General features: G+C 35.9%; 2 protein-coding genes across 3 annotated transcripts in view; one reads left to right on the top strand and one right to left on the bottom strand.

Moving 5' to 3' along the window:
- Nucleotides 1-4,886: 4,886 nt before the first annotated feature.
- LOC117915623 (inverted formin-2-like) lies at nt 4,887-6,697 on the top strand. 2 transcript variants are annotated; one of them, XM_034831235.1, is made up of 2 exons: nt 4,887-5,143; nt 5,331-6,697. In XM_034831235.1, exon 2 carries the CDS (start codon nt 5,336-5,338, stop codon nt 6,098-6,100), a length of 765 nt encoding a protein of 254 aa, XP_034687126.1. In that variant the 5' UTR covers nt 4,887-5,143; nt 5,331-5,335; the 3' UTR covers nt 6,101-6,697. The 2 variants fall into 2 exon arrangements, with proteins under 2 accessions (XP_034687126.1, XP_034687125.1); XM_034831234.1 differs by having other exon boundaries at nt 4,888-5,143; nt 5,345-6,697.
- Nucleotides 6,698-8,301: 1,604 nt separating this feature from the next.
- LOC117916353 (DNA ligase 1-like) overlaps nt 8,302-12,777 on the bottom strand; it is a 36,187-nt gene continuing 31,711 nt past the window's right edge. The window contains exons 9-17 of the mRNA XM_034832307.1: nt 12,099-12,211; nt 10,370-10,471; nt 10,221-10,282; nt 9,921-9,992; nt 9,753-9,826; nt 9,598-9,654; nt 9,052-9,129; nt 8,855-8,932; nt 8,302-8,734 (exon numbers count right to left, since the gene is read on the bottom strand). Coding sequence (XP_034688198.1) covers nt 8,666-8,734; nt 8,855-8,932; nt 9,052-9,129; nt 9,598-9,654; nt 9,753-9,826; nt 9,921-9,992; nt 10,221-10,282; nt 10,370-10,471; nt 12,099-12,211 — 705 coding nt within the window. The 3' untranslated portion in view covers nt 8,302-8,665. The remainder of the gene's footprint in view (nt 8,735-8,854; nt 8,933-9,051; nt 9,130-9,597; nt 9,655-9,752; nt 9,827-9,920; nt 9,993-10,220; nt 10,283-10,369; nt 10,472-12,098; nt 12,212-12,777) is intronic.

Genomic DNA, 12,777 nt, shown 5'->3' with positions numbered 1-12,777 from the left:
CCATTTTTATTATTATTATTCCTTCTTTTTTTAATTACAAAATTGGTTCCTCTAGATTTTCTATGCCAAGCCATCACAAATCTCAATGTTTTTGGATTACTAGATATTTTGTCCAGTTGTGTGTCATTTTGCATTTCATGTCACACGTGACTACATCTTCCAAGTGGATTTACCAAAAAAAACAAATCTAAGAAAATTAAGAATATAAATCCCATTTGTAAAGGAAAATGATTAGAAAAACATTTACATTGTATTATCTTATTTAGGATAAAAGAGAGTTTTTATAACCATACATATGAACTCTTCCTTACTACTCTTTTTATACTAAAAAATAATAATATTTTTATATTTAAATAATATCTCATCTTTCGGTAGAAGCAATTCTAATAAAATATTATTGGTAGAAGGATTATAAATTAAAAATAATTTTACTAAAATCCCATTAAACAATTCATATATATTGATCGATAAGGTCTAACAGGATCATAATTTCAGAAAACCATAAAAATATTCATTTTTTCAATGTTTTCGATAGACTTTTGGCACTTGGGTTTTATGTGGTATGTTAACGTTACAATAATTCCAAAAAATTTCTACAACTATATTGAAATTTAACACCCGTGCTCTTTAATCAATCCGTTATGATTCAAACCATTTACAAGCCCAAAATCTAATACCATTTTAAAATACCACATATATAAAATTTTAAATTAATAAAATTATTCAATAATAGTATGGGTTAAAATTTAAAACACATGTTTAGAAAATTAGGGGATCTAATATATGACAAGGAAAATAGGCTTGTCCAGGGTTTTAATGATATTATTTGTTGAAAAGTTTGAAGGGGCTCACAAATTCAGACCATGTTCCCAATTGGTCCACAGCCATAACATTGGACCTAGAGAGGGCGTTAAAAGTGACCATGAAAAGACGCCACTGTCATTCTTTATCCCGATGTGTAAGAGTAAGAGTAAGAGATATTTCTTTTGAAATAAACGTACATATAAATATTGGTTTAACATTAAATAAAATAATATGATACAGAAAAGTGGGGTAATTGAGTGAAAAGTCCGTGGAGAAGGGTTGCACCGAAAAGGAGTGGTGGACTGAGGACTATATGGTTGAATGGTTCTACCTTATTGATGGATATGTTTTGTATTAAAAAAATAACTACAATTATAGTATAATGAATTGATATGTTGCTAAAGTGATCTTGTAATGATTTTCCCTGTCTCCCCCTTTTGCATGTCATGACAATTTACCTTAATTATTTTATGTATTTTTAACTTAGTCTAGTTACACTCACCCTCTATCTTTATCCCTTTATTGTGATTATATTTTTATAATTACTAGGGATACCTGTGAAGGAAAAGGAATATTGAAAATGATTCATGGGGTGGGCCCTATAGGGTAGAATTTATAATAATTTACATTTTCCAAGAGCTTTTTTATAATGGGTTAATTTCATTAGTATTTTCTAAAGTTTTGATTAAATACCGTTAATTTTTATATAGGTTTAAAGTTTCATCAAATATCTTTCTTATTTTGAATAAGAAATGAGGTGGGTGAAAATTAAAAATTAAAATGATAGGAAAAATATTTGATAAAGTTTTAAACCAATGCAGATCATGTATTTTTAATCAATGTCTTAGAGAAGGTAAATGAAATTAACTTAAAATTTTAAAAATGAGATATTTATTTAAATGTTCATAAACCTTATTGTGGCTCATTTAATGGAGTAGAATTTTTTTTTTTTTTAATTTTAGTAGGTAAGTTGAAAGAATAGACTTTGATTTGACATGGAAAAAATTTGCAACTCAAAAAATATCTTGGTATAAGCATTTGTCCAAAGGCACCTTTTGCCCAATCTCATGAAAAATATAAATATTTTTTTAGGCCTTTAATTTGCTTTATTTAAAAGTGTTTTACTCCTCCGTCTAGATTTGGAGGAAAAAAAAAATGAAAGCAAAAATAAAAAATAAAAAAAATGAGAATTTTTTTCATTGGCTATGAAAAAAATAATTATAATGAAAATTATTGAAAGTTTTATACTCTTTCGAATTCTTTTTTTTTTCACATAAAATCCCTTTTAACTTTTTTCTCTTTCCAAGTTTATTCTTGTGCCAAAATGGTGTATGAAAAAGGAAGACCAAGGAAGCTACTAACTTTATTATAAGATCCAATTAACTATAAACATAATAATGATAATGCGTTTATGGGCGTTATTAACAATAATAATAGTAATAGTAATAGTAATAATAAGCATGCATATGATATATCCTAAAGTATAATATATAGGGTTAGAAGGAGGTGTGGTTAGTGGGGGTTGTTGTATTTGTTCGGGACATGGAGGACACCAAAGTCGTAGGAGACGTGAAACGGAGTTATTGCTTATGACTTATGACTCATGCCCTTATCCAATATATTACACTACACACTACCTCAACATCACATTATAGTTGTACTCTCTCCCATGCATCAATGTGGACTCCCACCATCACCTCCCCCTCCTCCCCCCACCAATTAATTAATCCATCCAATCCATTTGCGTCAAAGAAATCTGACTAGCTAGCATTTAATCAAGCTAGTTTTTTTACAGTCTTCAAAACTCAGACAATTATTTCCCCTAGTCACTGCATGTTTAGTTAACCTCCATGTCCACGTCTGTTTATGATTTGTAACCCGGGGTACCCTAGGGCAAGTGGGTTTTCAGGACTTTCCATTGCAGTCGCCACCTTCTAAGGCAGACCAAAGATGCAGGGTAAAATGAGAGCGCCGGAAAAGAAAAAGGGAGAAGAAGAAGAAGAAGAAGGGGAAAAAAGGGGTTTACACCATGGATGGGACTTAAAGGCGCGGCGCCCATTTTACTTTGTTATTATTTTGGATTTTCCCCACCCTTTTTGCAAAAGTTTTACCCTCCATGGTTTGAACTTACACCATCTTCTATAATCAGTCACCAACCATCCAATTATGTTAAACTAACAACCCTTGATTTAAATTAAAACGTCGCATCATCCACGTGTCCACCAAGCAAAGGACATGAAGATGTAGGTGAAGCCTAGTGGGGAGAGTCTTAGAACTAGTCCAATGGAAGCCTTCATCTTTTCTTCCAAGGAGGACTTTGGTGTTCCAAACTTCCAATGGGTCTCTCTCATATTTTCTTTAATTTGGGTGCTGTCTTGGTGGGGAAATTTGATTTCCCACCCCCCTTTCTTGACTAACGGAACTAGGGCATTTTGAGTCAATGCATATGAAATTTGTAATGGGTTGATGCCTCTTTTGTAGGTTAGCAAATTAAACTATTGAAATCTACCATGGGCATGAAGGATTCAATGCATACATATCCAAGAATTTCTAGCTAACTCTTTTTGGTTCCAAGTCAAAAAAGAAGGAGAAGAGCTCTCTGATTGAAGGTTTCCTATGCTTGGAAATGCCTTTTGAAATTGGGTAGGCTACTTTGGTGGCCATGAGGGGGGCACATGCAGGCCTTGCTTTGTTTAACCTCTGAATCAAAGATGAAATGATGATTCAACTTTTTCCATTCATAGCAAGAGTTTTTAAATTAAACTTAAAACATTTGAATTGTGGGGCTTTTTGGGCTCATTCATATGGAATAATGTTATTTTCATTAGAGTTTGACAACCTCTCCAAACCATGTAAAAATCCATTATGAAAAATGATTGTCTCTCTGAAAGGTTTTCCTACCCTAATAAAGACATTTTTTAGGGTTTCCAAACATACTTGTCCATTTTTATGTTGTAAAAATAAAAAATAAAATAAAAGAAGGGTTGTTATGTCTTTTGAAAAGTTCTATTTCTTATAAAGCAACTATTTTCATTTCATTTTAAAGTAAAATAGCTTTACTTGCATTACACTTTCTTTTAAAAAATAAAAAATAAATTTCTACAACTTTTAGGGAAAAATATCATTTTTAATTAAAATTTTTAATCATATGAGATAAAGAATGGGCACGGGCAATGACTTATAAGCAAAAGGTTGGGCAAGATTCCATTAAAGTTTTTCAATATATATTATAATTTCTAACCTTATTAAAGGAACGCGTCCACTTGAATGATAATCAAATTTCTTCAATGTAATCCTTGTTTCTTAAATCAAATAAAACCATACCATTTTTACTATTAAATTGAATGTTCCAAGAAATTCCATAGATAAAACAAAAATTTAAAACACGGGGCATGACAATATGATAATACATAGATTATTCGTTGGAGGGAAAATATTTTAAGCAAAGAAAACAAAAATTCTCTCGATTTTCTAAGTGAATAGCAAGAATCTTACCTAATTCCATTTTCAAATTAGTGGTGATATGACTTTAGATTATACTATAATCTAAGTAGTATAATGACTTTATATTATAATAAAAAAAATGTCATTGATTAATTCTAAACATACCTCTTGGGATATTCTTGCGGGCAGCCACTATTCGGGCATGGCCCCATAAGCATCCAATAATGATGGGTAGGTCACAACTTTACCATGGCTGGTATTATGGTTAAAAAAAATTATTATTAAAAAAAATCCAATGATTTCATGCATTTTTTCTTAGTAAAACAACAATTAACCCCAATGAGGATCGCTTGGGACTTACTCAATGAGCAGCCCACGTGACCAAAATTTCCACGTAGGAAAATAAACCTTAACTTCCTCCAATACTATGATATTACATATGTTCAAAAGGTTCATTGCTGAGGTACCTTTTGAGATCATACTATGTTTGTAGATTTTTTATTTTTTATATATTTTTTTCAATTTATTGATAAAATGATTTTATTATCTCAAAACTAGAGTGAAGAGAGGTTGAGCTCCCGCTTTTAGCGGTGGATTGTGAATACCGGCGCAGGCATATGCAGAGAGAGACATGGAGAGAGAGTGAGTAGAATATCGAGTCCAACCTCCAACCCCCATAGCTATAGGGGCCTTGTCAGTAAGAAAAGCAGGCGGTGGATAAAAGCCAAAAGGGAAAAAGATAACAGTAATTACAAGAGCTTCACTTGGTTATAAGAGCTGCAAGAACCACTCCAAGATCCATCTTCCTTTCACTTGAGAGCCTTCACTCATTCACATTATGGACAATCAGCGCCTCACTCCTCTGCTTAATTGGGCTTACTACTGCCAAGGCAAGGTAGTTAATGCTTCCTTCTCCTCCTCCTCCTCTTCTTTTTCTTCTTCTTCTTTTGTGTAATGTTCAGGGGTGAATATGAAATGGGGGTTTTCAATTTTTCGCATTTTTGTTTTGTGGGTTGTGTGAAATGGGGGTCATGTGTTTGCAGTCTGAGGTGTGGATTTTCACGAGTATAATGGTGTGTTAGTTTTGATGGTGCAGAATATGGAGGAGCTGAAGCATTCTCTTGTGTGTACAACTCTGGAGCTGGAAACCATGAGGCTAGCAGCTCAGGAGGAGCTAAGGAGGAGGGATGATCAATTGGCACATCTTAAAGATCTTCTTACCAGGACAATCAGGGAAAGGGATGAAGCTCAGGACAAGTGCCACAGGCTCCTCCTTGAGAAAATCCTGCTTCATCAGCAGCATCAACAAACTGCTAATCTCTCTGGGATTTCTAGCATTGAGGATGAACCCAGAAGAGGCATTGACTCCAACAATGGTTTTTCCTCTTCGGACTGTGAAGAAAGCATTGTTTCTTCTCCGGTCATCGACCCGGTTCCGCCCCCACAATTGCCTCAACAGCAACCGCCGCCGCCCCCACCACCACAATTGCAACAACCACCATCTATGCCAGAAGCAGCATTGCAATTGGTGTCCGATAAGCCATTGCCTGAAAAAGGGAAGCTTCTCCAGGCAGTGATGAAAGCCGGTCCACTCCTTCAGACCCTTTTGCTGGCCGGACCGCTTCCTCAGTGGCGACACCCACCACCGCATCTGGAGTCTTTTGAGATCCCACCTGTGACCATTCCTTCACAACCACCACCACCACAACCACTGCTCCACCAAGACTCTCTGATCAATTCTAGCCCCAACAACAACAACATCAACTGTGGTAGAGTTGATCGGAAAAGGGCTCTATGTGAAGACTCCGACACTTCCATAGAAACCAAGTACCAAAGGGTTGCTCTCCCTTGACCACCACCACAGAGAGTAATCCTTATAATTTAATATTTATATCCCATTTAAACACCATTAAAGGTTAGTGAAACTGAAACTGCCAGATGGGTATGAGATTGATCTAGCATTGTACAGAAGTTTGTCCTAGAAAAGATGTCGAATTTAACTAGAAGCAGAGACAAGTGAGAGAAGCAGAGAAGACCATTGTTTCAGGCTTTTCCGCCAGTGTTCTGATTGGAGATTTGCTCTGTTTTTTTCTTTTTTTTTTAATTTTCCTTTACACTTCAATTTTCCAGCATGATGTGAAAAGGGGGTTGATTTCTCCAAAAATTAGTGCTAAGATGTAACATGTAATTCTGATATTTAGCTCTGTATGTGTGTGTGAGAGAGAGAGAGGGAGAGTGAGGTGTGAAAGATCACATCAAAAGCTTTGAGATTTGGGTATGGAGTTGTTGAGATTGAGGGATGAGTGTGGCCAACAACCAGAAGGGCCTGAAGCCCTACTTGTCGGGCCCAGTGGATCCCACAAATCGGAATCGGGATCTACTGCTAGTGTGATGTATGATTATTGTAAGTCTCATCTCATGTTTCTCTAATCATTTTTCTTTCCTTTAACTCCTTCGTACAAATACAACTTGTTTCCACCTCTATTTAGCATATAAACTTTTTCTAGCAAAAGTGGAGCCATGTAGGGTTAAGATTGAAGGCCCCCAATGATATTATATCACTGCGTTGGGGGCCAATGCAAATGAAAAGGGTTGGGTCCCCTGGTTTTCCGGCATGAGTATACCAGATGACAATTTAAAAGGATGCTGCCACTACTTGTGTCACACTGGGCCATCACCATCTCAACCCCCACTAGTATTTTCTTGTGATTCTTGCCTCTCAGAATATCTCAGGACGTGTTTTCATTTGTTTTTTTAGTTGATTTGATTTGTGGGCTGGATTTAGATTCCAGTCATTTGATATCTTAAAGGTCGTTATTTTAGCCTTTTCAAAGGTCACTTAATTTGGGCTCATTTCCTCCTTCCAACGCTTAAGCACTAATTCCAAATGACATTTTGTTTGTTTTAGATTTTATTTCTGTCACTCAAACATGTCAATATTCTTCTCATCCAATGGCGTCCGACGAGTCAGCATTTTTTACACTGTCTCTTGTAATTAAGACATAGCAGTCTAATGATAGGTTTTTAAATTGCTCTACTAAATGGAATGTGTCTCACAAGTCACAAGTCACACCTACCTTGCAAAGAACATAGAATTTTTTTATTCATTAAAGTAGTACATGGGTTGGGTGTTTGAAGGATCTAACTCTATGCTTTCCCCAGCATGCAAACAGGGATTTGGGAAGATGTTTCACTTGCAATCAGTGCAAGACAACTCCTGTTTCAGTTTGTGGCTGCTCATCCGCCTGCGGATGGATATTCACCCCAATGAAATTAATAAATTCGTTCAACAAAAGCAAAATTTTTTACCGGATGTCTCTCCAACAGCTATCATGTAAAACTGGTGAAAATCAACAAGTCAAATATGATCCATGTAATCATAATGAGGAATAACCGTTTTAAAACAGGCGGCATTGAAAGAGAAATGAAACAAGTGATGGAAACATGCCTGTTGGCATTAGAGATCAGATGGACTTTGCAGAGGCAAAGGGGAAAAGAAATCCAAAGAGCATGTGGGAAAGGTGTAGTCCACACGGCACAGAGACTTGGATCACGTTTCTCCCCCCCTCCTTGACCCAAAATCTACCGCCCATAAGCCCAATCCACCCTTTGTCCTATTACACTTTGACCACTACCATAATTCAGCCATTCTATTTTCCAGATGAATCCATACCCTCATCAGTCATCACAACCCCCAAAACCCCCGCTGAATGCGTATGCATTCACGTGATGTCCCCCATGACTCATGACCACCCTTCCACTTCCTGCTTGCTGCCTACACCCAACTCCCTTCAGAATGTGTACCACGTGTATTCCTTGATTTCACATATAACCTACACCATTTAATGCAGAAACAAAAACCAACGAAAGAATGAAAAAGATGTTTTTGACGAGACAGTGCATCTTCCCTTCAAAATTTAGATGCATTTCTCTTGCATACAGAAGCACCAACTACTCCATGTTCATGTGATGATTGATTCCCGCATGTATCCCTCTGCCAGCTACCCCAAAGTCAGTTTCTGACAATTCCCATCCTCCAAAATGTGTTTAAGATGCATTTAACACACATCGCTTATAATTTGAAACACGAATTTCGGTATGTTGCTAGAAAATGAAGATCCACTAGTATTTGAATTTTTGGCAAAAATTAGGATCATCCACGGATGTCTTGCCAAACTTGAATTTCTTTAAAATTCATTTTACATCAGATGGGAAGACAGGAAATTTTATAGCGTCAATACATTCAGTACATCTTCAGCATTGGGGTCCTGCACTGTTGTACAGGAGGCACGTGTTCTTTAATGGCAAAAATGGCAAACAACCCACTATCTGCTTGACTGGGTATGAGACTAGAGATCTTCACTTCCACGAGGAAAAATCACCTCAGAAAGAATTGAAACATGGTAAATTTGTTCCATCAGTCTTCTTCATTTTCATCTTGATTGGACTGGTGATTGAGCTTTTGGCCATTATACATCTCAGCAACCTGGAGTTCCAAAAAGAAAATCAGTAAACAAATGACCCCAACAAGAAAAGCACATGAATAGTTCTCGGGTTTCCTTCTTCACAAAGAAAAGGACACAAGGAAATTGTAATTACTTCTTACCAAGTCAGATGACGACGCTTGCTCTGGATTCTTATCATCTCGAATGCGAACCAGACGTGGAAACCGAAGAGAAATACCCTATTGAAAAGAAAGCACATGAACGAGGTAAAGTAAGTCAACCTGTCATTTGCAATATATGAACAAAGCCAACTTATATTTTTTAAGAAAATACATAAAAGCGCCTTCAAATATTTAACCTTGTTAGGATCCACTATTCCAACTGCAGCACGATGAACAGGGCTAATGGTCAAGTCTGCAGCTTTCACCTCCCAAACCTGCAAAAGAATTACTTTATATTTACATTTAATATAACATATGCACTCTGATGATCAAATGCCATGTCTCGAGATCAGATGTTTATTCATCCAGATTACTAACCAGAATGAACCAGAACAAAAACCAGAAGGGAATACCTATAGAACCTTATTTTTTTAACAATTGACCTCAACTGAGATGATAAACAAGGTTTTCAGGCAAGAATTAGCATAGCTAAAATTGCTCAGTAGATTGGTCAAATTGGATTAAGAATTAAAGATGACATTTATTGACTTGCATTAGTATTCTCCAAGTAAATAGGGGATTTAGTATTCATGTCAAAAGGTGATGCTGGATGTAGATTATGGAGAAAACAACTACACTCACAAGTCCTGTCTCACGAGTCAAGAAATTTAAAGGAAAAAACAGATATAGAAGGTAGTGAAAAAAAGAAGATATTCACACACAAGTAAAACCATAATTATTACCTCAGTGGGTTCAAACCATACATCTGGATCAATTGAATCAGCATACCGATAGTAAGGCTGGAAATTATTTGAATGTTAGAATCAGCTTGTAAAATCGTATATGGAGTTCTACATACACAAATTGGTGGTTCCACTAGAAAAGAAAGAAAGATTACCTTTGGTCTGGAAATCACTTTAGAACGAAGACTGGCTGAGCGTTCTTCAAGCACTGCCTCAGAAAATCCAGTGCCTATCCATCATGACATGAAATTCACACATTGTTCATTTTATGAGTATCTGCAAATAAGAAACCAATAGCCATTAAAAGGTTGAAAGAAAATTACCTATCTTACAAATGCTTTGATATTCTTCTTTATTGCTGTCATAACAAGCAAGGAGGAAGGCACCATAGACACCTATAGATGAATATTATACAATCAGTGACACAAATATGAAATTTTGAAGTTCAGGAAATAAGAAGAATAGGATGGATATCCAATAAATGGAGAGATTTAAGGCAACCAATGCGAAGAATAATCAAATTCATGGCTGCACTTGGTTGACTAAAACTGAGCAAGCAGGTAATATCAACTGCATGCAAGGAAACATTTGTTCCTCTGAAAGAGTGATTTCTGTTAATAGACCTGCACGTTTCCCGCGACCGTGGAAAGCAGCTATAGGTACTAGATCAAGCGAGTCACCAATACTGCAGATCACCATCAATACTATAAGTAGCAGTCACAGAACCTTAAATCAGAATTCATCTGAAAAAGAAATGTTATTCTGCCCTTACTTCTCCATGTAATCTTTCTTCAATTTTAGCCAGTTATGTGACCGCTTTGAAGGCTCATATGTAGCATCTCCATTCAATGTTTTAATGATCAAGCCTTCACAACTGCAAGTTAAAATGAATTGATGACACAACAACACAACAATTAATGCAGTAAATGACAAGTTAACTATCTTAATGACATCAGAACAATTTTAATCGCTTGAGCACATACATAACATTTAAGTAAAAAACTGCAGACGGTAGTGACCCACCCATCTTATTGTGGAGTCAAAGGCAATGCTATGCCATGCAAAAATTGAATAATTAAGGAATCCCATGAAATTAAAAGCAGTATACAAGCCAGTCTGAATGGATGAAGGGAAACCGAAAGCAAAAGGTCAACTCCTTGTCATCCTAGCACAACCATCAATCATAATGTATCCACTCTCCATTACAGGAAAATCTCGTGATTTGGTTGTCCCAAAAAAAAGAAAAACAGAAAGGCAGACCACCTATATTGACGCTGGGAAGCCTGAATCATTTTCCTAAGGAAGTGAGTAATAGCAGTGTCATACTCAAGAACTGATGGATATTTTAATTATAAAAATAAAGTCAGATCCACCTATACACCCCCTAGACCAGAATGTTTGCCTTATTTAATCTGCCATAAAGGAGTTGCTATTTGCACTAATTCTCCCAAAATGCAGATTAGCTTCTCCATTTCCTAATTGCTAAAGCCTCTTCAAAATAAGTTTTATGCCAACATATAACCATATAAAACTCCACCCCAAGAGCAAGCCTATCACTAAATTCAAAAGAACTAAGGGAAAAACTATTCTCAAAGCATCTTTACTTCAGGTGTTTTCTCAATAACCGAGACTACGCTCCAACTTTCATCTAGACACTTCCCCAAAAAGTCATCATGAACTTCCAAAACGCCTTTCATATTCAAGAATAAAATATAATCTGGTTAGAATAAAACTGGTGCTAGCACAATATATGCCTCAACCAGCGATTGCAATGTCATTTTTAAAACTTGTTTTTTTCCTTATAACGTTTTCTAAAATAATTGTCTTAATGGAAAATGTAATTTTTTTCACTTTTATCTTAAATCTTTAAGCAACTTGCTCTAAGACTTGATAAAACAAACAACTCCTTGATAAAAAGGTAAAAAGGAAAATCTTTAAAGGGTTGAAAATTGCTCATGTCATGAGTGTTAAATTCATAAGTTCAGACAATTTTGTTGCAACAGGTTCAGAGTAATTACATGATTACATCCACTCTTTATTTGTCAGTTTGCAACGGTGCTGTAATATATCTAGGAGATGTTGAGGTTTAACAAAAACCCAAAACCCTAGTACAAGGGTTAGGCGGTGGGATGCCAAAGGGAAGGTAAGAAATCTTAGGTGGGAGAAAAGAAGGCAAATGTTATATAGTTAGATATCGGTAAGTCTGTCCATTTTTTTAGTACAGTTGAGGCATTGTTTGTACTAGAGAATATGAAGTATTTCCAGTTGCATTATTCTCCAGCAGACTTGCTTATACTTTTTATCTGGGTTTCAGCAGAATTAAGTCAATTGCTGCATGTCACACAGCCTTCTGCTCTGGATGTTATGGCCTGACTTAATCAAGCTAGCTTGAAGCACATAGTCTTTAAAAGAAATAACGTGGACAATATAAAGATTAATTCAAAAAATACGTACTAGGTTCATAGCTCCAGTGAAGAACATTAAAAACATCATATAGATACCTGGTATCAACAGCAGCTTCAAGGAATTTTTGTATTTCCTCAAGATCATTTGATGTTATTGCTGTTGCAAACTGGAAAAATCCAGGTTCTTCCTCAAATGACTCATAAAGATGCTGCACAAGGCCAGAGATCAAAAGTATGAACGTATTACTGGTTCTGTTTTAGGCATGTTATATAGAAGACTATGTTCAATGGAAAACTAACAACATAAGATATAGTTTGCAAGAAGTCATGGCTAAAGTCTACTAGAACAAATACGTTGGACTACATTCAGTCAAGGGACCACCCTTTTCACATATAATATATGGGACTGCATAATAAGCACCAAGAAAAAATAAAACAAAATAGACGATTTGAAAAGTTTTGGAAGAAAAGAAACTTAAGCCAGGCCTAGTAAAAGTAACGTTCAGTAGGAACAAGAAAAAAAAACTCACTCATAACCATGAATAGAGAGCTCCACTAACTGACTATGTTGGTTCAGGAAATTGTAGTGGTGAGTATAGCAGGATTTCATGAAACACAATCATGAAATTACTTGGATATGTTGCAAGATAAAAGTAGATTAAAGTTAGGGCAGGTGATGAAGCAAGATTTTGGTACTTCCATGGCCATGACACTTTCTTCTTTGATTGGAAGCATGGATTAGCACTATTGCTCAACAGTTCCCAAATCTGTAAGA

Source organism: Vitis riparia, chromosome 6 (genome assembly GCF_004353265.1).
Source record: "Vitis riparia cultivar Riparia Gloire de Montpellier isolate 1030 chromosome 6, EGFV_Vit.rip_1.0, whole genome shotgun sequence".
Classification (NCBI taxonomy): Eukaryota; Viridiplantae; Streptophyta; class Magnoliopsida; order Vitales; family Vitaceae; genus Vitis; species Vitis riparia.
This window is presented reverse-complemented; position numbering and strand designations above follow the sequence as displayed.